The sequence below is a fragment of the Rhinatrema bivittatum genome, unplaced genomic scaffold, assembly GCF_901001135.1.
Source record: "Rhinatrema bivittatum unplaced genomic scaffold, aRhiBiv1.1, whole genome shotgun sequence".
Taxonomy (NCBI): Eukaryota; Metazoa; Chordata; class Amphibia; order Gymnophiona; family Rhinatrematidae; genus Rhinatrema; species Rhinatrema bivittatum.
The window spans coordinates 100,922-128,907 of record NW_021820709.1 but is presented as its reverse complement, the minus strand read 5'-3'; the positions used below and the strand labels follow the sequence as shown (position 1 = coordinate 128,907).

At 40.6% G+C, this 27,986-nt stretch overlaps 1 protein-coding gene across 12 annotated transcripts in view; it reads right to left on the bottom strand.

Annotated features, from left to right (window-relative positions):
• The window catches only part of LOC115081986 (protocadherin gamma-C3-like), a 191,622-nt gene that overhangs the window by 83,813 nt on the left and 79,823 nt on the right, over window positions 1-27,986 (bottom strand). The window contains exon 1 of one of the 12 annotated variants that reach the window (XM_029586229.1): window positions 25,064-27,663. The exons of 8 other annotated variants lie outside the window; for them this stretch is intronic. In XM_029586229.1, the coding sequence (XP_029442089.1) occupies window positions 25,064-27,514 (2,451 nt within the window). In that variant the 5' untranslated portion in view covers window positions 27,515-27,663. Of the gene's footprint in view, window positions 1-313; window positions 2,926-7,936; window positions 10,525-17,704; window positions 20,324-25,063; window positions 27,664-27,986 lie in introns of those variants that run through there. 3 more of the 12 variants (XM_029586234.1, XM_029586237.1, XM_029586232.1) reach the window with 3 other exon arrangements.

The following is a 27,986-nucleotide window of genomic DNA, read 5'->3' as shown; positions in this document are numbered from 1 at the left end:
TTACTGGGATTTACATTAGGATATGGAAAATCATCTTTGTCTCACAGTGCCTATGAATAAATATTCTATTTTCTTCTACCACCAGAGTTCAAGACCAGATGTTACGATAAATACATGAAAGGAAATCTGGAATATGTGTGCTTGGAAGGAATGACATAATGATACGAAATATCTTGTACAGTTTCCTTTGCCATTCAGTGTGGCAGCAAAATGTATGAATATACGTAATTATGAACTCAACCTTGGAATAAGTCAGTGAAAGCAATTATAGAAGACCTAAAACATAGCTTGAAAAACACGAATGCTAACTCACCTGGTAGGGTTCACTCAACTCACAATCACGAGATGGAAATGAATCTGTCTCATTCACCATGTCTCTAAGCTGGGGAAAATTCAAAGGTTTCATGAAGTCACTTGTTTCCGAAACAGGAGCAAAGCAAGCCCGGTAGCAATGGGCCTCGGAGTCTGCTGGCCTCATGCTCACCTCCATAAATTTCAAAGTGCCATCCGAATTTATGTGCAGCGTTGGAGTGGGTTGTTTTATAAAATGTTTGGATTGTGAGCTACCATTACTCAGACAGTCACATAAAGAACTGAAGCTGTCTTTTTCTTTCCTGAGACATTTAACAGAAAGTATGACGAAAGCAGCAAGTGAAATTACACTGATTGCCACCAAGGAGATAATTAAATACAGGGTCATGTCAGATTTTTTAGAATCTGTAAGGAAATCCCGAGATTGTGGGCTTTCCTCATAAATTTGGCCATCTAAAGTCATGAGGATGGTAACTGTAGTTGACAAAGCTGGGTCTCCATTGTCCCGGACTAAGATAAGAATTTTCTGCAGAGAGTTGTCCGTCTCTGTGAAGGCTCTGATGGTCCTGATTTCTCCTGTATATGGAGCCACTCGAAACAAAGAGAGATCTGTAGGTTCTAGAAGACTGTAAGAGAGCCAGGCGTTATGTCCAGAGTCTGCATCCACTGCTGTGACTTTGGTGACCAAATAATCTATAGCAATTGACCGAGAGATCTTTTGTTGCGCCGTTTGCTCCCTGGATGTTGCCGGATACAAAATAACCGGAGAGTTATCATTTAGATCCAACACAAAGACATAGAGAGTGATATTGGATCTTAGTTTCGGAGAACCACCATCTTCCACCCATACTGGAATTTGCAAAACTTGAAGGAACTCATAATCAAATGATCGCTGAGCATATATATTACCATTGTGGGAGTTGATGTAAACAAATGATGAGATAAAAGAATCATGGATCGGACTCTCTTCTATGGAGTAAGTGAGTTGGGAATTCTCGTTCATATCAGGATCAGAAGCAGACACAGTGCATAGTAAAGAACCCGGCTGGTTGTTCTCTTTTATGTAGGCATTATAGAAAGGCTCTGAGAAACTAGGAGGATTATCATTAATATCTGAAACATTGAGAACCACTGTTGTCTTTGTATATAGCGATGGTAATCCCAAATCTGTAGCAATTAGTTCAATGGTATATTGAGATACCTTTTCTCTATCTAAGATATCACCTGTAATCAAAGAATAATGGTCATCAGATGACTTGAATTTAATTGGCAGGTTGGGTGATATATGCAAACGTATTTCACCATTTTTCCCCGAATCTCGATCCCTAACACTGAAAAGTCCCACTACAGTTCCAACAGGAGTATTTTCTGGAACTGATTTTTTCAATGAAGTTAACAGAATCTCTGGAGGATTATCATTGACGTCTTCTATTTGCACCTGAACAATACAGTGACCTTCCATTTCTGGAACACCCTTATCTCTTGCCCGCACATGGATTTCATAAAAATTGGATTGTTCAAAATCCACAAGCCCTTTAACAAGAATCTTACCGTTCTGGATATCCAGACTGAAAATCTTGAACACCGAATCCGAAGTGAGAGCGTCAAAAGAATATTCAATTTCACCATTCACTCCTATATCTATATCGGTTGCGTTAAGTTTAATTAGCGCAGTATTTATAGCAGAATTTTCCAGTAAACTGACTTTGTAGACTGAATGATCAAACACTGGTGCATTGTCATTGATATCCAGAACAATTACATTAATTTGGGCAGTTCCAGATCTAGCAGGATTGCCTCCATCAAAGGCAGTCAGGATCAGTTGGTGCAGCTCATGCTCCTCCCTGTCCACAGGGTTTTCCAGAACTATTTCTGGGAAAAGTTTGCCATCTTTAAGGACTTTCACACTGAGGGAAAAGAATGGCGTTGGATTCAGTTTGTAAGAACTAACAGCATTGGTTCCCACATCTGGATCTTGAGCACTTTCAAGACGGAAACGTACACCTGGAGCCGCGGACTCTGCAATTCTTAGTTGGCGTTCAGTGGTGAGAAAAGTGGGAGAATTATCATTTATATCCAGTATCTCCACTTGTAGCCGGAATAGCTCCAGTGGATTTTCAGTAACTACTTCCACAGGCAGTAAGCAGCTCGAGCTGGATCCACAAAGGCTTTCTCTATCTATCTTTTCATTCACAATCAGTGCTCCGTTTGCCACATTAACAGCAAAATAACTTCTGCTGCTTTCGGATCCCAATCTCAGCCTGCGTTCAGAAATAGCTGCAACGTTTATCCCCAGATCCTGAGCGAGATTCCCCACCACTGTCCCCTGCTCCGACTCTTCCACTACGGAATAGCGAAGCTTCCCCGAGACTAAGCCCCAGATACAGAGGGAAAAGGAACACAGTACTTGCCCTTTCCAAGTCTTCCGGGAGCTCCGCGACTCCATTGCCTTTCAATCCTTTTTCTGGACTGTTTTTTAGTTAAGGACTCAGCGTCCCTTTCAGTGCCCTCTCAAACCGACCATTGGGGCGAGGGCTTGAACCGGAGATGCTATAAGAACTCAGTCCTCCGTAGTAGCCGTCGGTAGGCAGTGAAGGATTTGCGTCGGTACATTTGCTCTTCTCAGTCTGAGACTGAAGGGAAAGGGTGGGTGATTCACTGCGTCACAGCTGGAGGAGGAGACAACGAGCAGAGCAGATCTACAGTCGCTGTTTAGCAGTTGATTGGTGGAAGACTTCTCTGTCTCCCGAAATGACGGACACGCCTCCTTTCCTCTTAAAGCTACAGAAACCTAAATCTGTATCCTTTTTGCCAAATGCTGAAAAATATTTTTGGGGAGATAATGTAGCAGCAAAACTTAAATGTACACATGTACACATTTAAGTGAAAAAAGGTCTAACCTTTAAGCTACCAAAACAGGCAAAAGTATGTTACTTGAGATTATCTGGCATTCCTAATCTGGTCTAGCATGTATTTAATAACGTCAGATAATATCGTGCGGTACGACTGATTGAATTTGCCTTTTTATTTATTGTTCTTGAGCTATGATCGCCCACATTCATTCATTTGCTCTTGCAAAGCGTTTTGAATATTTCATTTATAAAGTCAAATCAAATGGACTTTCATTGTTATTCGTACTATGCTTATTGAAAAGTAATGATGCAAGAAATATTTATTTTTCTCTTGACATTGCAGAATACTTTCTAAGGCCACGTTCTTACAAGACATCATGGAGCATATGTGCCAAGTATTTGCACAAAATTACAGTTTATAGGCAGGATTGATTCTACATACCAAGTATGGAAAAAAATAAATATATAATAGAAGACTATTTTATTCAAGCTTCATTATGAAAAATAAGGTTAGGGCAAAGCGACTCTAAGGAGCTTCCTGCAACAGGTGTTTTCTTCAAAATTGTAAATTATTTTAGAAATCGCACTTTCAAATAAAACAACCAGTATCAAATCACTAAACAATGTTTATTTTTGTGAAGAAAATGGTTGTGGAACAGATAAATTACTACAAGATTTTAATTCAGAAACGGAAGAAAATACTTCCTGTAGTAATAATGTAACCCTAATCTAGATTGGAGATTCCCAAACAGGTGCTGGAGGCCCAATTAGCCAGTCTGCTTCTCAGGATATTTTCAATGAATAAGCCGAATATGCACCTATGAAGAAATAGGCAAATCTTGGAAATTTCAGTCCAAAATGGAGAAAGAAATTTGAGCATTCTGGCCCAGGTCAGGATCAAAAGCGGAGACTGAACATATATTTATTCCTATAACATTGTTTTCCATCACAAAGGCTTCCTAAACAGGTCCAGGAAAGTGTAATAGGTTGTTATATACATCAGAAATGCACGGAGCATGCTTTTGGTGAAACGTGGATTTACACCACGATCTGTAGTTGTTATCCCAGCATCGAAGAGTGTGCAATATATTCGTGGTGAGGTAGGGCGTATTTTGTCAAAGAGCAATGGTTTTCTTAGAAGAAGGTGCAACTTTAAAAGTCATGTTTTCAGGCACACCTAAGGGGACTGCACCATGTTTACCAGAATCTACATTACTTGTGCAGAAAGAGCCACCGCTGCACTTGGTAAAGCATCTTCTTGCAGGAAAGAATTTATGCTTATATCCTGCAAAGCCATATGGTTGCCCTTGTCTCAGGGTAAACAGCTCAAACATTCTCTGTTCTTCCTTGCTTCCTCCAAAGGTTCGGGAGCCATAAATAATCCATGCAAGTACTAGTTCTATTCTGTTTCCTCAGGAGAACCAAAACTGATATACAATCACATTGCTGGCTCTGCTCCACTTTCTTGGGTCCCAGAGGAAAGGTGTCCTGTGTTGTTCTGCCAGACATTAAACCCGTGGTAATGGACACAAAAAGGGATTGAATTAGGTCAAGTTTAAAAGTTGTGAGTAATAATGGCATTCATCAAGGCCAGGGCTGAAATCTTGACAATTGGCACTACTGTTCACAAGTTTCAAACTTGCTCTAATTCTAACCTTATTTTGTATCTGCTCTTGGGTCTGCAGAACAACCCCTTCCCCTTCTGTTGCCTGCAATGGACGAGGAGAAGTGGGAGAAAGGGGGTAAAAGAGGAGAGGGATTAAGGAGCAGAGTTGCTGTTCTCTGTGTGCTCCAGGCTCACCCCTCTTCTCCTCTTCCCTGTGGATTTCCGAGAGGGGAGAGACTGAAGCAGAATACCCCTGCATTCCAGGTCATTTCCACATAAATGAAGTTCTGCCTCCGTGGGGTCTACTTGTACCTGCACAGCAAGGATAAGACAGGGGCCTGTATTTCAGTTATATAATCTCGATCCATCTGAGCTGCGATTAATAGATTAATATGGTTTATGTTTATAGAAAATCTTCTCGGAGTGGGAAAGATATGGGAGAGCTTTATTTTGTGGCATGCTCTTAAAGCTATAAAGTACTGCATTGTAGTATTGAAGATGTTCACCCTAAATTCCATCTTAATCTTAATTAGCATGTGTTGCGATCCCCCCTGTTGCTGCACTACAGGAGGTATCTTACCTTCCTCCAGAGGCCGCTCTGAAGCCTGGGTCTTGCCTGTGTTCCATCCGGGACTTGCTCCAGGGCCTGAGAGGCCTAGCTGTGTCTGTGGCTTGCATGCCTCTGTGTTTGGACTTCCTGTTTCCAGCCATGCCCGTTTCTCTAGGGGCTGGCCCGCAGCTCTCTTCCCCAGTTATAGGGCCAGCAAGGGGCGGTCCTGTCTAACTCCTCCCAGGGAGTTGCCTACAACCTCCAGTATATAAGGACTTGCTTGTTAGTTCCTGTTTGCCTTCGGATTGGGTTACACAGTTGTCTGTGGCCTCTCCCGATCCAGGTCCTCCGTGGTCTGCCGTGCCTAGATGGTTCCTTGTTCTGTTTCTGCCTTGTTGTCCGCCTTCGGATTGGGTTACACAGTTGTCTGTGGCCTCTCCCGATCCAGGTCCTCCATGGTCTGCCGTGCCTAGATGGTTCCTTGTTCTGTTTCTGCCTTGTTGTCCGCCTTCGGATTGGGTTACACAGTTGTCTGTGGTCTCTCCCGATCCAGGTCCTCCATGGTCTGCCGTGTCTAGATGGTACCTTGTCTCGTTGTCTGTTTCTGACCTTGCCCTGATGTCTTCGTGTCTCTGCCTTGACCTACGTCCTCGTCTTGTTCCAGAGCCTTCTGTCCTGTTGGGCCCTGGAGTGACCAACAGGAGGGATTCGTCTCACGGGCTCTTGAGCTTCTGCCAGCCGAAGGGGCTTCGGATGTCAGTATCCCAGCATCGGAGTTCCTGCTCGCCTGGATCTTTCCTATGTCTCGCTTCAGCCCTTGCCCTGATGTCTCCAACGTCTTGCTTCAGCCTGTTTTGGATGTCTGCTTTAGCCCCCGTCTGACGTCTCAGTGTAAAGGACTCTGTCTGCCCTCGCCTCTGTCCGGCCTGCTGCCCATTGCCGTTCCCAGTGGCAGGTCCGAAAGGGCCGGGAACAGTCGGAGGACCGTTCATTAGTCAACTTCCCCGTGTTGGCTACCATGGGCATGCAGGTCCGGCTGAGGGTCGGACTCCCTGCTTCTGTTCCTGCCTGCCTGGCCCACCATGCCTGCTCAGCTCACCTCCCACGGTGTGGCTTGGGGCTCCTCCTTGAGTCCTGCAGTGGCCCAAGGGCTCACCACCCGCTTATGACGACCGCGCCCGCGCGCGCTCGTAACAGCATGTCACTCACAAGAACAGATAAAAGTTGAACAGCTTTACTGTCTGAGATGTACAGGTGAGCACTGGAAATATCTTAAGTATAAAATCGTTTTTATTCTTTCTCTATCATAACTTAACATAAAATGTATAATATCACAAAACAACTATCTATAAACACAGGAAGTCTTTTGTCACTCATTCTCATGTCAATCATTTGCACTATTGTTTTAGGTGTATTTTAATTGTACCCTGCCAGGCTTATTAGAGTGAATGGGCTACAACACACACACTCTCTCTCTCTATCTCCAGTTGTTAAATAAAAGACCTGTATATTAGGATCTTCTAAAATATTTAAAAATAAAATGAGCATTAATATATTGCTTGGTAGATACTGTTGTTTATTTCTGGTTGCCTCATAACATTCAATCTATATGTGAGGTATCTTCTTTAGTGAAGTTTTAAAGAAAATGTTAAAGAACATTGCACTTGTTAAAAAGGACTGAACAATTATCTACTGGATTTTACCTTACTGAAAACTTACAGTTAAGACTTAAAATCTACTTCTGAAATATACTGAAATTACAAATTATGTAACAGAGTACTCTTCCAGTTATGAAAGATGACTATTTGCACATATGTAAATTTAATATTTTTCTGAATGAAATCATTATAGCAATGTACATCTTAGGAAGGTAAGATACGGGTAGGGCATGTGAGGGTGACATGTGATTGAATTGGTGAGTGGTGTTGGATGTAAAGGGAGGGAGGTGATTGGAAGTTGGTTCTGTGATTGAGAGGAGCTTACTTGGGGAAATTAATAATGGCTTGAGGTTTTTTAAATTTATTATTTTTATTAGTGTACCATGTTTTGATATTTTTACAAGTGTGAAATTAAATTTTATTAAAGAAATATTAATTAAGCATTATTTTAGTATACTGTACTTTAGGAAACAGTATAATTTAAAAAACATGTTCACACAAAGTCATGTGATTATCTATTTTTTTTCTTCATGTCAGATAGAAAAGGAGAATGGAGAACATCTGTTTTATACTAATTAAAAAGTCATTATATAATGATTTCCATTTTATAGTGCAGATTTTAATAATATTATATCATGCTCTATGTTATTGGGATTTACATTAGGATATGGAAAATCATCTTTGTCTTACAGTGCCTATGAATAAAGATTCTATTATCTTCTACAACCAGAGTTCAAGAGCCAGATGTTAAAATAAATACATGGAAGAAATATGGAATATGTGTGCTTGGAAGGAATGACATAATCATACGAAATATCATGTACAGTTTCTTCTGCCATTCAGTGTGGCAGCAAAATGTATGAATATATGTAATTATGAACTCAACCTTGGAATAAGTCAGTGAAAGAAATTATAGAAGACCTAAAACATAGCTTGAAAAACACGAATGCTAACTCACCTGGTAGGGTTCACTTAACTCACAATCACGAGATGAAAATGAATCTGTCTCATTCACCATGTCTCTAAGCTGGGGAAAATTCAAAGGTTTCATGAAGTCACTTGTTTCCGAAACAGGAGCAAAGCAAGCCCGGTAGCAATGGGCCTCGGAGTCTGCTGGCCTCATGCTCACCTCCATATATTTCAGAGTGCCATCCGAATTTATGTGCAGCGTTGGAGTGGGTTGTTTTATAAAGTGTCTGGATTGCGAGCTACCAATACTCAGACAGTCACATAAAGAACTGAAGTTCTCTTTTTCTTTCCTGAGGCATTTAATAGAAAGTATGACGAAAGCAGCAAGTGAAATTACACTGATCGCCACCAAGGAGATAATTAAATACAGGGTCATGTCAGATTTTTTTGAATCTGTAAGGAAATCCCGAGATTGTGGGCTTTCCTCATAAATTTGGCCATCTAAAGTCATGAGGATGGTAACTGTAGTTGACAAAGCTGGGTCTCCATTGTCCCGGACTAAGATAAGAATTTTCTGCAAAGTGTTGTCCGTCTCTGTGAAGGCTCTGATAGTCCTGATTTCTCCTGTATATGGAGCCACTCGAAACAAAGAGAGATCTGTAGGTTCTAGAAGACTGTAAGAGAGCCAGGCGTTATATCCAGAGTCTGCATCCACTGCTGTGACTTTGGTGATCAAATAATCTATAGCCATTGACCGAGAGATCTTTTGTTGCGCCGTTTGCTCCCTGGAGGTTGCCGGATACAAAATAAGCGGAGAGTTATCATTCAGATCCAACACAAAAACATATATAGTGATACTGGACCTTAGTTTCGGAGAACCACCATCTTCCACCCATACTGGAATTTGCAAAACTTGAAGGAGCTCATAATCAAATGATCGCTGAGCATATATATTACCATTGTGGGAGTTGATGTAAACAAATGAGGAGATAAAAGAATCATGGATCGGACTCTCTGCTATGGAGTAAGTGAGATGGGAATTCTCATCCAGATCAGGATCAGAAGCAGACACGGTACATAGCAAAGAACCCGGCTGGTTGTTTTCTTTTATGTAGGCATTATAGAAAGGCTGTGAGAAACTAGGAGGATTATCATTAATATCTGAAACATTGAGAACCACTGTTGTCTTTATATACAGCGACGGTAATCCCAAATCTGTAGCAATTAGTTCAATGGTATATTGAGACACCTTTTCTCTATCTAAGATATCACCTGTTATCAAAGAATAATGGTCATCAGATGACTTGAATTTAAATGGAAGGTTGGGTGATATATTCAACATTACTTCTCCACATTTCCCTGAATCTCGATCCCTAACAATGAAAAGACCCACTACAGTTCCAACAGGAGTATTTTCTGGAACTGATTTTTCCAAGGAAGTTATCAGAATCTCTGGAGGATTATCATTGACATCTTCTATTTGCACCTGAACAATACAGTGCCCTTCCATTTCTGGAACTCCCTTGTCTCTTGCTCGCACATGGATTTCATAGAAATTGGATTGTTCAAAATCCACAAGTCCTTTAACGAGAATCTCACCGCTGTGGGTATCTAGACTGAAAATCTTGAACACCGAATCCGAAGTGAGAGCGTCAAAAGAATATTCAATTTCACCATTCAGTCCCTCATCTATATCAGTCGCGTTAAGTTTAATTAGCGCAGTATTTACAGGGGAATTTTCCAGTAAACTGACTTTGTAGACTGAATGATCAAACACTGGTGCATTGTCATTATTATCCAGAACAATTACATTAATTTGGGCAGTTCCAGATCTAGCAGGATTGCCTCCATCAAAGGCAGTCAGGATCAGTTGGTGCTGCTCATGCTCCTCTCTGTCCACAGGGTTTTCCAGAACTATTTCTGGGAAAAGTTTGCCATCTTTAAGGACTTTCACACTGAGGGAAAAAAATGGTGTTGGATTCAATTTGTAAGAACTAACAGCATTGGTTCCCACATCTGGATCTTGAGCACTTTCCAGAGGGAATCGCGAACCTGGAGCCGCGGATTCTGCAATTCTTAGTTGGCGCTTAGTGGTAAGAAAAATGGGAGAATTGTCATTTATATCCAGTATCTCGACTTGTAGCCGGAATAGCTCCAGTGGATTTTCAGTAACTACGTCCACATGCAGTAAGCAGCTCGAGCTGGATCCACAAAGGCTTTCTCTGTCTATCTTTTCATTCACAATCAGTGCTCCGTTTGCCACATTAACAGCAAAATAACGTCTGCTGCTTTCGGATCTCAATCGCAGCCTGCGTTTAGAAATAGCTGCAACGTTTATCCCCAGATCCTGAGCGAGATTCCCCACCACTGTCCCCTGCTCCGACTCTTCCACTATGGAATAGCGAAGCTGCCCCGAGACTAAGACCCAGATACAGAGGGAAAAGGAGCACAGTACTTGCCCTTTCCAAGTCTTCCGGGAGCTCCGCGACTCCATTGCCTTTCAATTCTTTTTCTGGACTGTTTTGTAGTTAAGGACTCAGCGTCCCTTTCAGTGCCCTTTTAAAACGACCATTGGGGCGAGGGCTTGAACTGGAGATGCTATAAGAACTCAGTCCTCCGTAGTAGCCGTCGGTAGGCAGTGAAGGATTTGCGTCTGTACATTTGCTCTTCTCCGTCTGCGACTGAAGAGGAAGGGTGGGTGATTCACTGCATCACAGCGGGAGGAGGAGACAACGAGCCGAGCAGATCTACAGTCTCTGTTCAGCAGCTGATTGGTGGAAGACTTCTCCCTCTCTCGCCAAATGACGGACACGCCTCCTTTGCTCTTAAAGCTACAGAAAGCTAAGTGTATATCTGTTGCACCAATTGCTGAAAAATATTTTTGGTTGTATATTGTAGCAGCAAAACTTAATTGTACATATTTGAATGATAAAAAAATTAAGCTTTGAGCTACTAGAGCAGAGAAAAGGTTGTTACTTAAGATTATCTGTCTTTCCTATCTTGGTAAAGCATTTATTTTATAACGCTGGAAAATATCGTGCAGTATGTTTGCTTAATTGAGCGTACATTTTTATTTCACTTGAGTTGTCTTCCCCCATGTTCATTGGAAGAAAGGAATCACTTGCAAAGTGTTTTAATATTTGATTTGTAATGCGAAATCAAATGCACTTTCAATGATATTCATACTATATTTATTTAAAGCCAATGGTCCAATCCTTCTTAAGAACATAAGAACATAAGAAAATGCGATACTGGGTCAGACCAAGGGTCCATCAAGCCCAGCATCCTGCTTCCAACAGTGGCCAATCCAGGCCACAAGAACCTGGCAAGTACCCAAAAACTAAGTCTATTCCATGTTACCAATGCTAATGGCAGTGGCTATTCTCTAGGTGAACTTAATAGCAGGTAATGGACTTCTCCTCCAAGAACTTATCCAATCCTTTTTTAAACACAGCTATACTAAGTGCACTAACCACATTCTCTGGCAACAAATTCCAGAGTTTAATGATGCGTTGAGTAAAAAAGAACGTTCTCCGATTAGTTTTAAATGTGCCCCATGCTAACTTCATGGAGTGCCCCCTAGTCTTTCTACTATCCGAAAGAGTAAATAACCGATTCACATCTACCCGTTCTAGACATCTCATTATTTTAAACACCTCTATCATATCCCCCCTCAGTCGTCTCTTCTCCAAGCTGAAAAATCCTAACCTCTTTAGTCTTTCCTCATAGGGGAGTTGTTCCATTCCCCTTATCATTTTGGTAGCCCTTTTCTGTACCTTCTCCATTGCAATTATATCTTTTTTGAGATGCGGCGACCAGAATTGTACACAGTATTCAAGGTGCGGTCTCACCATGGAGCGATACAGAGGCATTATAACATTTTCCGTTTTATTCACCATTCCCTTTCTAATAATTCCCAACATTCTGTTTGGTTTTTTAATTGCCGCAGCACACTGAACTGACGATTTCAATGTGGTATCCACTATGACACCTAGATCTCTTTCTTGGGTTGTAGCACCTAATATGGAACCCAACATTGTGTAATTATAGCATGGGTTATTTTTCCCTATATGCATCACCTTGCACTTATCCACATTAAATTTCATCTGCCATTTGGATGCCCAATTTTCCAGTCTCACAAGGTCTTCCTGCAATTTATCACAATCTGCTTGTGATTTAACTACTCTGAACAATTTTGTGTTATCTGCAAATTTGATTATCTCACTCGTTGTATTTCTTTCCAGATCATTTATAAATATATTGAAAAGTAAGGGTCCCAATATTGTAGAATAATTTAAACGACCAAGCTTATACAGAATATCTTGAAGATGTGGTACAAAATATTTGCACAGAGCCATATTTTGTAGAAAAAATGGATTCTACATACCAAGCATGGTCAAAAGTAAATATATACTAGAAGCTTATTTTATTCAAGCATCACAATGAACAGAAGGGTTAAGGCCTCAAAATGAGAAAGGACAAAGCAACTCTAAGGAGCTTCCTGCTACAGGTAATTTCTTCAGAATTGTAATCTTATTTTAGAAATCGCACTTTCAAATACAACAACTAATATTAAATCACTGAAGAAAGTTGTTTGTTCTGAAGTGTATGGATGTAGAACAGATATTTATTGCTAACTTTCAATTCAGAAACCGAAGAAAGTAGTTTCTATTGTAATAATATAATGCTGATCTAGATCAGCGGCTCCCAAACAGGTTCTGGAGGCCCATCCAGCCAGTCTGCTTCTCAGGATATTCTCAATGAATAAGCCAAATATGCACATATGAAGAAATAGACAAGTATTGAAAATTTCCCTCTACAATGAAGTTAGCATTCTGGTCCAGGACAGGATCAAAAGTGACGATAGAACATAATTTTTTTTTTAATATTGTTCTTGGTCACAAAGGCTTTCTAAGTAGGTTGAGGAAAGCGTAATGGGTTTCGTTTACATCATTAATTCTTAAACGGAGCCTGGTTTTGGTGGAATGCAGATTTACACCACTATTTATTAGGGATGTGAATAGTTTTTGAACGATTAAAATTATCGTCAGATAATTTTAAAATTGTCCTAAATCGTTAGAGTGCACGATACAATACAAATGCCCCCGATTTATCATCAGGGGCATTTGTATTGTATCGTTAAATAGGGCACGTGAATTATTTGGGGGAGGGTTGGAAAACCGGCACACCAAAACAACCCCTAAACCCACCCCGACCCTTTAAAACCAATTCATTACCCTCTCCCATCCTCCAGAACCCCCCCAAAATGTTAAGTTACCTGGTGGACCAGTGGGGTGGGCGGGGTCCCGGCGTGATCTCCCGCTCTCGGGCCATCGGCGCCATTTTGGCTGCCACTAATTAAAATGGCGCCGATGGCCCAATAAAAAAAAAAAACCCACCCGACCCATTAAATCGACCCCCCTTAGCTTCCCCTACCCTCCCGACCCTTTTTTTTAGGGAGGCCCGCGCCGCTAAAAAAAACAACCTACCCAATCCTTTAAATCAACCCCCCCTCCCAACCCCCCCAAAACCTTTTAAAATTACCTGGTGGTCCAGGGGGGCCTCGGGGGGCCTCGGGGAGAGGAGAGATCCAGGGGGGCCTCGGGAAGAGATTTCCCATTCCCAGGCATCAGCTGTTCTAAAAAAAAAATGGCACCGATGCCCCTTTGCCCTTACCATGTGACAGGGTATCCGTGCCATTGGCCGGCCCCTGTCACATGGTAGGAGCACTGGATGGCCGGCGCCAAGATGGCGCCGGCCATCCAGTGGATCTCTCCCCGAGGCCCCCTGAGGCCCCCCTGGATCACCAGGTAATTTTAAAAAGTTTTGGTAGGGTCGGGAGGGGGGAGGGTCGATTTAAAGGGTCGGGTGGGTTTTTTTTTTTTTAGCGGTGCGGGCCTCCCTAAAAAAAAAATTAGCGATGTGAATTGGAATCGGAAACGATTCCAATTCACATATCTTAATGATCAGATTTCCCCCCCCCCCCCAGCCAAATCTGATCATTAAGACGATCTGGCACACGATTCACATCTCTACTATTTATAGCTGTGATCACAACATTTTTCACGATCCCACAAGACTTCTGTTATCAGTGACTTTTTAGAAGGTGCGACTTTAAAGGCATGTTCTCAGGTTTATATATGTACGTGGACTGCACCATTTTCACTAGAGTCAATATTAATTGCTCTGAAGGGAGCCACTGCTGCACTTGGTAAAAACATCATCTCGCAGAAAGGTAGATTTCTTCCTACATGTTATCGGAGGTTGAAATCGACCTTCTTGGTCAATTTTAGCCTCAGATCCTGAACAGGATTCCCCACCAGTGCCCCCTCTCGGACTCTTCCACAATTGAATATCGAAGAATTTGCTCAGAAATCCAGCCCCAGCTTTCCTACAAGAGTTTTCTGTCCTTGTAGCTGCACATTAAGGATAAGACAAGGGCCTGGATTTGAGATACAGTATGCATCTCAATCCATGTGGCTGCGTTTAATACGGCGTATCTATATGGAAAATCTAGGGTATGGGAGAGCTATTATCTCGTCCCATGCTCTTAAAGCTATGAAGTATTACACTACAGTACTGAAGTTGTTCAATCTGAATTATTTCTTAATCCTAATTAGCACGTTTAACAGCTGAACAAGGTTACCCTCTCATAAATAAGGCGCTGAGCACTGGAAATATTCTCAGTAAAAATATTTTGCATTCTTTCTATACATCTTAATTTAAAATGGTAAATATTATAAATATCTATCTATCTATAAAGGCAAGATCTTTGCTACTCGACCTCATATGGATGTAGGTAGTCCAGAGAAAAACAACCAAAATTGTATGGGATCTAAGAAGACTTATGAGGTCAGGCTGAGGGATCAAAATTTATATATATATATATATATATATACCCTAGAAGAGAGTGGTGCAGGGGAGATAGGACATGATACAGACCTTCAGATTCCTGAAAGGTTTTAATAATCCACAAATTCAGAACATTTTCCATTGGAAAGGAATCTGTAGAACTCGGGGCCATGAAATGAAACTGCAGGGGAATGACTCAGCATCAGGAAATATTTCTTCATTAAGGGGAAATGGATGCCTGGGATGCCCTCTCAGAAGGAGGTGGTAAGGATGAAAACAGTAAATTAATTCAAAAGAGCATGGGTTAAACACTGCAGAACCCTAAAGGTTGGAAATAAGAAAAGGGTGCACCGAGTGGCAGTTACTACCCTTAACATAAGAACATAAGATATGCCATACTGGATCAGGCCAAGGGTCCATCAAGCTTAATATCCTGTTTCCAACAGTGGCCAATCCAAGTCACAAGAACCTGGCAAATACCCAAACATTAAATACATCTGAAGTTACTATTGCTTATTAATTAGTAGCAGTTCATGGATTTTTCCTCTCGTAACTTATCCAAACCTTTTTTAAACCTAGTTACACTAACTGCTGTAATCACATTCTCTGGCAATGAATTCCAGAATTTAACTAGGTGCTAAGTGAAAAAGGATTTTCTTCAATTTCTTTTAAATGTTACTTGCTATCTTCAAGGAGTGCCCCCCCTAGTCCTATTATCTGAGAGAGTAATTAACTAATTTACATTAACTTGTTCAAGTCCTTTCATGATTTTGTAGACCTCTATCATATCCCCAGTTGGTTGTCTCTTCTCCAAACTGAACAGCCCTAACTTCCTTAGCCTTTCCTCATAGGAAAGTTGTTCCATGCCCCTTATCATTTTGGTCACCCTTGTCTGCACTTTCTTCAGTGCACCTATCTCTTTTTTGAGATATAGAGACTAGAATTGCATACAGTATTCAAGATGTGGCGTCACGGAGCATTACAGAGGCATTATGACATCCATCATTTTATTTACCAATCTTAATAATTCTTAACATTCTGTTTGCTTTTTTGATTGCCACAGCACACTGAGCTGATGATTTCAATGTATTATCCACTACAATGCCTAGATCTCTTTCCTGGGTGGTAACTCCTAAGATACAACCTAACATTGTGTAACTACAGCAAAGGTTATTTTTCCATATATGCATCACTTTGCACTTGTCTGCATTAAATTTCATCTGCCATTTGGAAGCTCAATCTTATAGTCTCTCAAAGTCCTCCCACAGTTTACTCACAATCTGCTTGAGATTTAACTACTCTGCATGATTTTGTGTCATCCCCAAATTTGATCACCTCATTCATTGTACCCCTATCCCGATCATTTACAAATATATTAAAAAGCACTGATTCAAGATCAGGTCCCTGAGGCACTCCACTGATTACCATTTCCACTGTGAAAACTGACCATTTAATCCTACTCTCTGTTTCCTGTCTTTAACCAGCTTGCAATCCACAAAAGGACATTGCCTCCTATTCCATGACTTTTTACTTTTCTTAGAAGCCTCTCATGCAAGACTTTGTCGAACACCTTCTGAAAATCCAAATACACCACATCTACCAGTTCATCTTTGTCCACATGTTTATTCACCCCTTTAAAAAAATGTAGGAAGACATGGGGGTAACTAACAAGGAGCTGCAGTTACAACTATAAGTAGCTTGGTGGGCCAACTAGATGGATCATTTGGCCTTTATCTTCTGTCATTACTATGTTACTTTGTAAAATAAAATATGTATTAACACATTGCTCAGTACATACTGTTGTTTATTTCTGGTCTCCTCATAGCATTCAATCTATATGTGAGTCAACCTCTTGCAGTGAATTTTAAAAGTGAATGTTAAAGAACAATTCACATGACAAAAGAAACAGAATGATTATCTACTGGAGTTTACTATACTGAAAACTTACACTTAAAAACTTAAAGTCTACTTCTAAAATATAATGTAATAGAACGCTCTTCCAGATGAAAATGTACTATTCACACATATATAAATTTAATACTCTTTCTGAATGAAATCATTACACTTTTGGAAGTTTACTTGGATATTAGTTATGGCATGTGGGGATGATATAAGATGGAATTGGTGGGTTGTGTTGGTTGTAAAGGAAGGCAGGTGATTGAATGACTGAGGGTGTTTATTTGGGATAATTAATAATGCTTTGATGAGATTTTCAATTTTGTTTAAATTGTAGAATGTTTTGTTTTTAAAAGCATGAAATAAAATTTTATGAAATATATATTGATAAATAAGCTAAACTATTTTAATATACTATTATAATGTACTTTTATAATATACTATATGTACCTACTCTTTGTAAACCACTCCAAACTTCGGAGGAGGCAGTATATAAGAAAGTTTAAATCAATAAATAAATAATTTAAGAACAATTATACAGTATAATTTAAAAAAAACAACATACAATATAAAATGGTATGATGATCCCTTTTACAGTTTTTGTCATATAAAAAGGGGACAAGGTGACCCTCTGTTTTATATCATGATTTCCAATTTGCTGTCTAGGATTTAATAATCTTGCATCATGTTTTATGTTATTTTGATTTATATAAGGATATGGAAAGTCATATTTGTCTCACCGTGCCTATGACGAAATATTCTATTTTCACATAGAAGCAGAATTCAAGAGTCAGATTTTATTATAGTGATCATCACCATTAATTTCCACGGTTGGAATAGTAAACACATGGAGAAATCATTGGAATATGGAGTCTAAGGATGTAATATATCCTTGGAAGTAATGACATAACCATATGCAATATCGTGTAAAATGTATTTTACTAATCAGTGGGACAACAAAATTTGTTAATGTAGGTTCTGTAATTATGAATCTAACCTTAGAATAATTCAGTAAAAGAAGTTCCAGAATACCTAAAACATAGCTGGAGGAACAAGAATGCTATCTCACCTGGTAAGATTGACTCAGATCGCAATCACGAGATGGAAATGAATCTGTCTCATTCACCGTGTCTCTAAGCTGGGGAAAATTCAAAGGTTTCATGAAGTCACTTGTTTCTGAAATAGGAGCAAAGCAAGCCCGGTAGCAATGGGCCTCGGAGTCTGCTGGCCTCATGCTCACCTCCATATATTTCAGAGTGCCATCCGAATTTATGTGCAGCGTTGGAGTGGGTTGTTTTATAAAGTGTCTGGATTGCGAGCTACCAGTGCTTAGACAGTCACATAAAGAACTGAAGTTCTCTTTCCCTTTCTTGAGGCATTTAACAGAAAGTATGACGAAAGCAGCAAGAGAAATTACACTGATCGCCACCAAGGAGATAATTAAATACAGGGTCATATCAGATTTTTTTGAATCTGTAAGGAAATCCCGAGATTGTGGGCTTTCCTCATAAATTTGGCCATCTAAAGTCATGAGGATGGTAACTGTAGTTGACAAAGCTGGGTCTCCATTGTCCCGGACTAAGATAAGAATTTTCTGCAGAGAGTTGTCCGTCTCTGTGAAGGTTCTGCTGGTCCTGATTTCTCCTGTATATGGAGCCACTCGAAACAAAGAGAGATCTGTAGGTTCTAGAAGACTGTAAGAGAGCCAGGCGTTATGCCCAGAGTCTGCATCCACTGCTGTGACTTTGGTGACCAAATAATCTACAGCAATTGATCGAGAGATCTTTTGTTGCGCCGTTTGCTCCCTGGAAGCTGTCGGATGCAAAATAAGCGGAGAGTTATCATTCAGATCCAACACAAAGACATAGAGAGTGATATTGGAGCTTAGTTTCGGAGAACCACCATCTTCCACCCATACTGGAATTTGCAAAACTTGAAGGAGCTCATAATCAAATGATCGCTGAGCATATATATTACCATTGTGGGAGTTGATGTAAACAAATGAAGAGATAAAAGAATCGTGGATCGGACTCTCTGCTATGGAGTAAGTGAGTTGGGAATTCTCGTTCATATCAGGATCAGAAGCAGACACGGTACATAGCAAAGAACCCGGCTGGTTGTTTTCTTTTATGTAGGCATTGTAAAAAGGCTGTGAGAAACTAGGAGGATTATCATTAATATCTGAAATATTGAGAACCACTGTTGTCTTTGTATATAGCGATGGTAATCCCAAATCTCTAGCAATTAGTTCAATGGTATATTGAGACACCTTTTCTCTGTCTAAAATGTCAACTGTGATTAAAGAATAGTGGTGATCAGATGACTTGAATTTAAATGGCAGGTTGGGTGATATATGCAAGCGTATTTCACCACTTTTACCCGAATCTCGATCTCTTACTCTGAAAAGTCCTACTACAGTTCCAACGGGAATATTTTCTGGAACTGATTTTTCCAAGGAAGTCAACAGAATCTCTGGAGGATTATCATTGACGTCTTCTATTTGCACCTGAACAATACAGTGTCCTTCCATTTCTGGAACTCCCTTGTCTTTTGCCCGTACATGGATTTCATAGAAATTGGATTCTTCGAAATCCAGAAGTCCTTTAACGAGAATCTCACCGGTGTGGATATCCAGACTGAAAATCTTGAACACCGAATCCGAAGTGAGAGCGTCAAAAGAATATTCAATTTCACCATTCAGTCCCTCATCTATATCAGTCGCGTTAAGTTTAATTAGCGCAGTATTTACAGGGGAATTTTCCAGTAAACTGACTTTGTAGACTGAATGATCAAACACTGGTGCATTGTCATTATTATCCAGAACAATTACATTAATTTGGGCAGTTCCAGATCTAGCAGGATTGCCTCCATCAAAGGCAGTCAGGATCAGATGGTGCTGCTCATGATCCTCTCTGTCCACAGGTTTTTCCAGAACTATTTCTGGGAAAAGCTTACCATCTTTGAGGACTTTTACATTGACGGAAAAGAATGGCGTTGGATTCAGTTTGTAAGAACTAACAGCATTGGTTCCCACATCTGGATCTTGAGCACTTTCCAGAGGGAATCGCGACCCTGGAGCCGCGGATTCTGCAATTCTTAGTTGACGTTCAGTGGTGAGAAAACTGGGAGAATTGTCATTTATATCCAGTATCTCGACTTGTAGCTGGAACACCTCCAGTGGATTTTCAGTAACTACTTCAACAGGCAGTAAGCAGCTCGAGCTGGATCCACAAAGGCTTTCTCTGTCTATCTTTTCATTCACAATCAGTGCTCCGTTTGCCACATTAACAGCAAAATAACGTCTGCTGCTTTCGAATCCCAATCGCAGCCTGCGTTTAGAAATAGCTGCAACGTTTATCCCCAGATCCTGAGCGAGATTCCCCACCAATGTCCCCTGCTCCGACTCTTCCACTACGGAATAGCGAAGCTGCCCCGAGACTAAGCCCCAGATACAGAGGGAAAAGAAACACAGTACTTGCCCTTTCCAAGTCTTCCGGGAGCTCCGCGACTCCATTGGCTTTCAAGTCTTTTCCTGGACTGTTTTGTAATTAAGGACTCAGCGTCCCTTTCAGTGCCCTCTCAAACCGACCATTGGGGCTAGGGCTTGAACCGGAGATGCTATAAGAACTCAGTCCTCCGCAGCCGCCGTCGGTAGGCAGTGAAGGATTTGCGTCGGTACATTTGCTCTTCTCCGTCTCTGACTGAAGAGGAAGGGTGGGTGATTCACTGCATCACAGCGGGAGGAGGAGACAAAGAGCCGAGCAGATCTACAGTCTCAGTTCAGCAGCTAATTGGTGGAAGACTTCTCTCTGTCTCCCCAAATGACGGACACGCCTCCTTTGCTCTTAAAGCTACAGAAACCTAAATCTGTATCTATTGCTTCCCTCAGTGAAAAGTATTTTTTGTGACATATTTAGCAGCAAAACCTAACTGAACACAGTTAAAAGAACAAAAAATCGATGTTATAGTGTTTAAGAACAGACAAATGTCTTACTTGTGATTATCTGGCATTCGTATTCTAGTCCAGTATTTATGGCGTCCGATAATGTTATGCAGTAGGGCTGTTTGATTTAGTGAACTTATTTAGTTCACTTGAGCTAATATCCACCATATTCATTGCAGGAATCATTCACTTGCAAAAGCGATTTAATGTCAAATCAAATGCACTTTCATTGTTATTCGTACTATGCTTATTGAAAAGACATGATCCAATAATTATTCCTTCTTTCCTGACAAAATTTAGAATACTTTAAAAGACCAAACTCATACACGACATTGAAGGATGTGCACCACGTATTTTCACAGAACCACTGTTTGTAGATAATACTTATTCTACCTATCAAGCATTGTCAACAATTTAAATATAATAGAAGCCCAGTTTATTGTCATCATAATGAAAAGGAGGGTTAGGGCCCGAATGAGCAAGGACAAAGTGATTCTAAGGAGTTTCTTGCAATAGGTGTTTTATAAAACATTGCAAACTATTTTAAAAATCACACTTTGAAAGAAAACAACTAATATCAAATCGCTAAACAAAGTTGTTTTTTTTTTTTTCTGAAGCGTATTGTTGAACAGGTAACCACTTCTAGCGTTTAATTCAGAAACGGCAGAAACTAGTTCCCATGGTAAAAACGTAAAAGTGATCTTAATCGGCAGAGGCTCAGCGATTCAGTTTGCTTCTCAGGATTATCTCAGTCAATATGCATGATATGCACATATGAAAAATAGGCAAGTCTTCAAAATTTTCCTCCAAAATGGAGTAAGAAAGTTTGATCATTCTGGCACAGGTCAGGATCTAAAGAAGAGACTGAACATATTTACTCCTATAACGTTTATCTTCGTCACAAAAGTTTCATAAGCAGGTTGAGGAAAGTGTAGTGATTATCATTTACATAAAAAATACTTACACGGAGCCTGCTTCTGGTGAAACGCGGCTTACACTACAATCTGTAGCTGTGATCACAACATTGCAAATTTTCGCGATCAGGCAGGTCCTCTGTTATCAAAGTGGAGTGATATTTTAGAAGAAGGTGCAACTTTAAAAGGCATGTTCACAGGCATAGATAAGAGTTCTGCACCATTTTAAGCAGAGTCACTATCACCACTTTCCTTGATAAAACATCTTTTTGCAGGAAGGTAGAGAAGGAGGTCTATTTTTTCCTCATATCCTGAACAAGATTCCCCACCAATGTCCCTTCTCGGACTCTTCCACAATTGAAGAAACAACTGCTCAGATGCTCAGCTATACAAGGAAAAGACACGTAGTATATGCCCTTTTCAAGACCGCTGGGAGCTCCAGGATTCCATTTCATATAAATCTTTTCCCTAAAATATTCTGTATAAGAGGCCTGGATTTGAGTTTTACAAACTATTCGTCTTTGCTGCCTTTAATACGGCGTATCCGAATCAAAAATCTCCGGCTAAGTGGAGATGGTATGGGAGAGCAATTATCTCCTCCCATGCTTTTAAAGCTGTAGTATTGAAGCTGTTTAGCCTGAATGCTTTCTTAACCTTAATTAGTAGGTCCCTCACAAACAACAGATAACAATTGAGCAACATCACTGTCTGATATCCTCAGTATTAATCTTTTGTATTCTTTCTCTACCATAGCTTAATCTAAATGGTATACGTCACATGATAATCTATCTCATTTGCACTGTTTTATGGATATTTTTATTGAACCTTGCAAGAAACTTTTGGAGTGTTATTAATATGGACAGAAAGCAGTTGGTCTAGAGAAGAGCAACCAAAATGGGTGGGGTCAGTATTAAAAGACTTATGAGGCCAGGCTGACTGATCTAAATATGTATACCCTGGAGGAAAGGAGATATGATGCAGATCTTCAGATACCTGAAATGTTTTAAAGATGCACAAACTCAGAACTTTTTCATTGGAAAGAAAACAGTTGAACTAGGGGATCAAGAATGAAAGTCCAGGGGGATGACTTAAAACCAACATCAAGAAATATATCTTCATGGAGACGTGGATGACTGGAATGCCCAACCAGAAGAGATGGTGAGGATGAACATAGTAAATGAATTCAAAAGGGCATGGGATAAACAATATGGATCTCTAGAGGCTAGAGGTATGAAATGAAGAAAAGGGTGCACAGAGTAACCTGTATGGGGCAGCCAGGGCTGGTGCAAGGGTATCCAGCTGCTCTAGGCAATGACCTCACCATCAGGCCATCACCACCTTCTCTCTCTTTCAAACCGCTGGAACCCACAACGCACCTCCATTTGCATGCCATCTTTCTTGCAGCCACACCTCGCCCGTGTTCTATTTAAGACTGCCGCCCTCAGGTCAGGTTGCACTGCCCCACCCACTTCTGGCACCCTAGATGGCCACCTAGTCTACCTAATGGTCCTGCTGGCCCTGAGGGTAGCAGTTACTACCCTTAACAGAAGGCATGGGGACAACTTGCAGAAGCCATAGGGGTAACCTCAATAGAGCAGCATTTATAACCGGAAGCTGCTTGCTTGGCAGACGGCATGCACCATTTGGTCTTTATCTGCTGTCACCTCATAACATTCATTTCTGGTCACCTCATAACATTTAATCTATATGTGAGTCATCATCTTGCAGTGAATTTTAAAAACAGAACAATTATCTGCTGGAGTTTACTATACTGAAAACTTACATTTATAATTTAAAGTCTACTTCTGAAATATGCTGTAATTAAGAACATGCCACACTGGGTCAGACCAAGGGTCCATCAAGCCCAGCATCCTGTTTCCAACAGTGGCCAATCTAGGCCATAAGAACTTGGCAAGTAACCAAAAACTAAGTCTATCAACCAAAAACTAAGTGTAATAGAGTGTTCTTCCAGTAATGAAAACTGACTATTCACACTGTTCTGTCCCCAGCAGTGGGTACATGTTTGTATCTGTATATACATTACAGTGTAACTGTGTCTAGTGCAGTCCTTCCTTCTGAGGACTTTTAATATTGAAACACTTTTTGTAACCTATGATAAAAGTCTGTGAGCACTGCCTTTAAGAGGAGCTTTGCCCTTAAGAGAAGCTCCCTCCCTCCTTTACTTTCTCTCAATATCGGAAGAGCTTGAATGCCTCTCAATCTAACTTGAGTCTTCCTAAGTGTCCTATTGGCTCAAGGGACTGCCCTTCATGCTCCCCCTGTGTCACATGGGTCCTAGGTTCGCTGCCATTAGACCTTGCCCCCTGTCCCCAGCTTGTGGAGGCATTTTCTGTAACAGTTCTCTAGGAGTGTCAGTCTTGCCCATGCCAGCTTCAAAGCCAGCAGCACTTTGTAAAGCCCTGTGAAATGATTGGCTTTTTAAAATTCTTCTTTTCGCTTTCTTCTAAAGATTAAATCAGCCTGAGAACCCTCTCACCCTGCAACCCAGAAACTCTGTTCTCCCCTCTCCCACGTATCTCCAGCTACAAAGATATTTGCTGGGGCTACACGTTTGAGATACAAAAATTGTAAGAAGAATCTACTTCTACAATAAATAATTTCAAACCTAAAGGATCTTTGTCTTGAGGACTGATTGGGAAGAAAAGTTATCTGTCTGGATGAGAAAACACATATGTTTTAATTGAGCCAGAACACACACATTTATAAATTTACTGTCCTTTCTAAATGAAATCATTACAGCATTGTACATTTTAGGAAGGTTTACTGGGATATGAGTTATGTCATTTGAGGGTGATATGAGATGGAATTTGTGGGTTGTATTGGTTGTAAAAGAAGGGAGGTGATTGGTTATGTGATTGAAGGGTGTTTATTTGGAAGAAATAATAATGGCTTAATTTTAATAATTATTTAAAATATTGTACCATGCTTTGATGTTTTTAGAAGTGTGAAATAAAATTTTATTAAATATTAATAAATATGCATTAAGCTATTTAATATATACTTTACTATATAACATATTTTAAACATAGGCATGCAACATAAGGTGATATGATAATCTTTTCTACTGTTCTTGTCTTATACAAAAGGGAGAATGGAGACCTTCTGTTTTATATCAATTAAAATGTCATTATATAATGATTTCCACTTTACAGTCCAGGTTTTAAAAATCTTGTATCATGTTCTATGTTATTTTTATATGGAAAGTCATCTTTGTCTCACAGTACCTATGAATAAAGATTTTATTTTCTTGTATAACCAGAGTTCAAGAGCCAGATGTTACTATAGTGGCCAACACCCCTAATGTCCAAGGCTGGGAGAGTAGACACATGGGAGAAATCTTTGAAATATGGACCCTTAGGATGTAATTTGTGCTTGGAAGAAATGACAAAGCCATATAAAATTAAAATATCGTGTACAGTTTCTTCTCCTATTCAATGTGGCAGCAGAACTTTTGAATATATGTAATTATGAATTCAACCTTAGAAAATGCCGGTAAAAGAACTCTCAGCATATCTAAAACATAGTTTGAGGAATAAGAATGCTATCTCACCTGGTAGGATTCACTCAAATCGCAAACACGAGATGGAAATGGATCTGTCTCATTCATCATGCCCCTAACCTGGGGAAAATTCAAAGGTTTCAAGAAGGTGAAATCACTTGTATCGGAAACAGGAGGAAAGCAAGCCCGGTAGCAATGGGTGTCAGAGTCTGCTGGCCTCAAGCTCACTTCCATATATTTCAAAGTGCCATCCGAATTTATGTGCAGCGTTGGAGTGGGTTGTTTTATAAAATGTTTGGATTGTGAGCTACCAGTGCTTAGACAGTCACATAAAGAACTGAAGCTGTCTTTCTCTTTCCTGAGGCATTTAACAGAAAGTATGACGAAAGCAGCAAGTGAAATTACACTGATCGCCACCAAGGAGATAATTAAATACAGGGTCATGTCAGATTTGTTTGAATCTGTAAGAAAATCCCGAGATGGTGGGCTTTCCTCATAAACTTGGCCATCTAAAGTCATGAGGATGGTAACTGTAGTTGAGAAAGCTGGATCTCCATTGTCCCGGACTAAGATAAGAATTTTCTGCAGAGAGTTGTCCGTCTCTGTGAAGGCTCTGATAGTCCTGATTTCTCCTGTATATGGAGCCACTCGAAACAAAGAGAGATCTGTAGGTTCTAGAAGACTGTAAGAGAGCCAGGCGTTATGTCCAGAGTCTGCATCCACTGCTGTGACTTTGGTGACCAAATATTCTATAGCAATTGACCGAGAGATCTTTTGTTGCGCTGTGATCTCCTTGGAGGTTGCCGGATACAAAATAACCGGAGAGTTATCATTCAGATCCAACACGAAGACATAGATAGTGATATTGGAGCTTAGTTTCGGAGAACCACCATCTTCCACCCATACTGGAATTTGCAAAACTTGAAGGAGCTCATAATCAAATGATCGCTGAGCATATATATTACCATTGTGGGAGTTGATGTAAACAAATGAGGAGATAAAAGAATCGTGGATCGGACTCTCTGCTATGGAGTAAGTGAGATGGGAATTCTCGTTCATATCAGGATCAGAAGCAGACACAGTACATAGCAAAGAACCCGGCTGGTTGTTTTCTTTTATGAAGGCATTATAGAAAGGCTGTGAGAAACTAGGAGGATTATCATTAATATCTGAAACATTGAGAACCACTGTTGTCTTTGTATATAGCGATGGTAATCCCAAATCTCTAGCAATTAGTTCAATAATATATTGAGACATCTTTTCTCTATCTAAGATGTCACCTGTGATCAAAGAATAATGTTCATCAGATGACTTGAATTTAAATGGCATGTTGGGTGATATATGCAAGCGTATTTCACCACTTTTACCCGAATCTCGATCCCTAACACTGAAAAGTCCCACTACAGTTCCAACAGGAGTATTTTCTGGAACTGATTTTTCCAAGGAGGTTAACATAATCTCTGGAGGATTATCATTGACGTCTTCTATTTGCACTTGAATAATACAGTGTCCTTCCATTTCTGGAACTCCCTTATCTCTTGCCCGCACATGGATTTCATAGAAATTGGATTGTTCAAAATCCACAAGTCCTTTAACGAGAATCTCACCGCTGTGGGTATCCAGAATGAAAATCCTGAACACCGAATCCGAAGTGAGAGCGTCAAAAGAATATTCAATTTCACCATTCACTCCCATATCTATATCGGTTGCGTTAAGTTTAATTAGCGCAGTATTTATAGGAGAATTTTCCAGTAAACTGACTTTGTAGACTGAATGATCAAACATTGGTGCATTGTCATTGATATCCAGAACAATTACATTAATTTGGGCAATTCCAGATCTAGCAGGATTGCCTCCATCAAAGGCAGTCAGGATCAGTTGGTGTTGCTCATGATCCTCTCTGTCCACGGGTTTTTCCAGAACTATTTCTGGGAAAAGTTTGCCATCTTTAAGGACTTTCACACTGAGGGAAAAGAATGGCGTTGGATTCAGTTTGTAAGAACTAACAGCATTGGTTCCCACATCTGGATCTTGAGCACTTTCCAGAGGGAATCGCGAACCTGGAGCCGCGGATTCTGCAATTCTTAGTTGACGTTCAGTGGTGAGAAAACTGGGAGAATTGTCATTTATATCCAGTATCTCCACTTGTAGCCGGAATAGCTCCAGTGGATTTTCAGTAACTACTTCCACAGGCAGTAAGCAGCTCGAGCTGGATCCACAAAGGCTTTCTCTGTCTATCTTTTCATTCAGAATCAGTGCTCCGTTTGCCACATTAACAGCAAAATAACGCCTGCTGCTTTCGGATCCCAATCTCAGCCTGCGTTTAGAAATAGCTGCAACGTTTATCCCCAGATCCTGAGCGAGATTCCCCACCAATGTCCCCTGCTCCGTCTCTTCCACTACGGAATAGCGAATCTGCCCCGAGACTAAGACCCAGATACAGAGGGAAAAGAAACACAGTACTTGCCCTTTCCAAGTCTTCCGGGAGCTCCGCGACTCCATTGCCTTTCAAGCCTTTTCCTGGACTGTTTTGTAGTTAAGGATTCAGCGTCCCTTTCAGTGCCCTCTCAAACCGACCACTGGGGCGAGGGCTTGAACAGGAGATGCTATAAGAACTCAGTTCTCCGTAGCCGCCGTCGGTAGGCAGTGAAAGAGTTGCGTCGGTACATTTGCTCTTCTCCGTCTGCGACTGAAGAGGAAGGGTGGGTGATTCACTGCATCACAGCGGGAGGAGGAGACAACGAGCCGAGCAGATCTACAGTCGCTGTTTAGCAGTTGATTGGTGGAAGACTTCTGTCTGTCTCCCCAAATGACGGTCACGCCTCCTTTGCTCTTAAAGCTACAGAAAGGTAAGCCTGTATCTATTGCGCCAATTGCTGAAAAATATTTTTGGTGAGATATTGTAGCAGCAAATTTTAATTGTACACTTTTGAATGAAAAAAAAAAAGAATCTGAGCTCTGAGCTACTAGAACA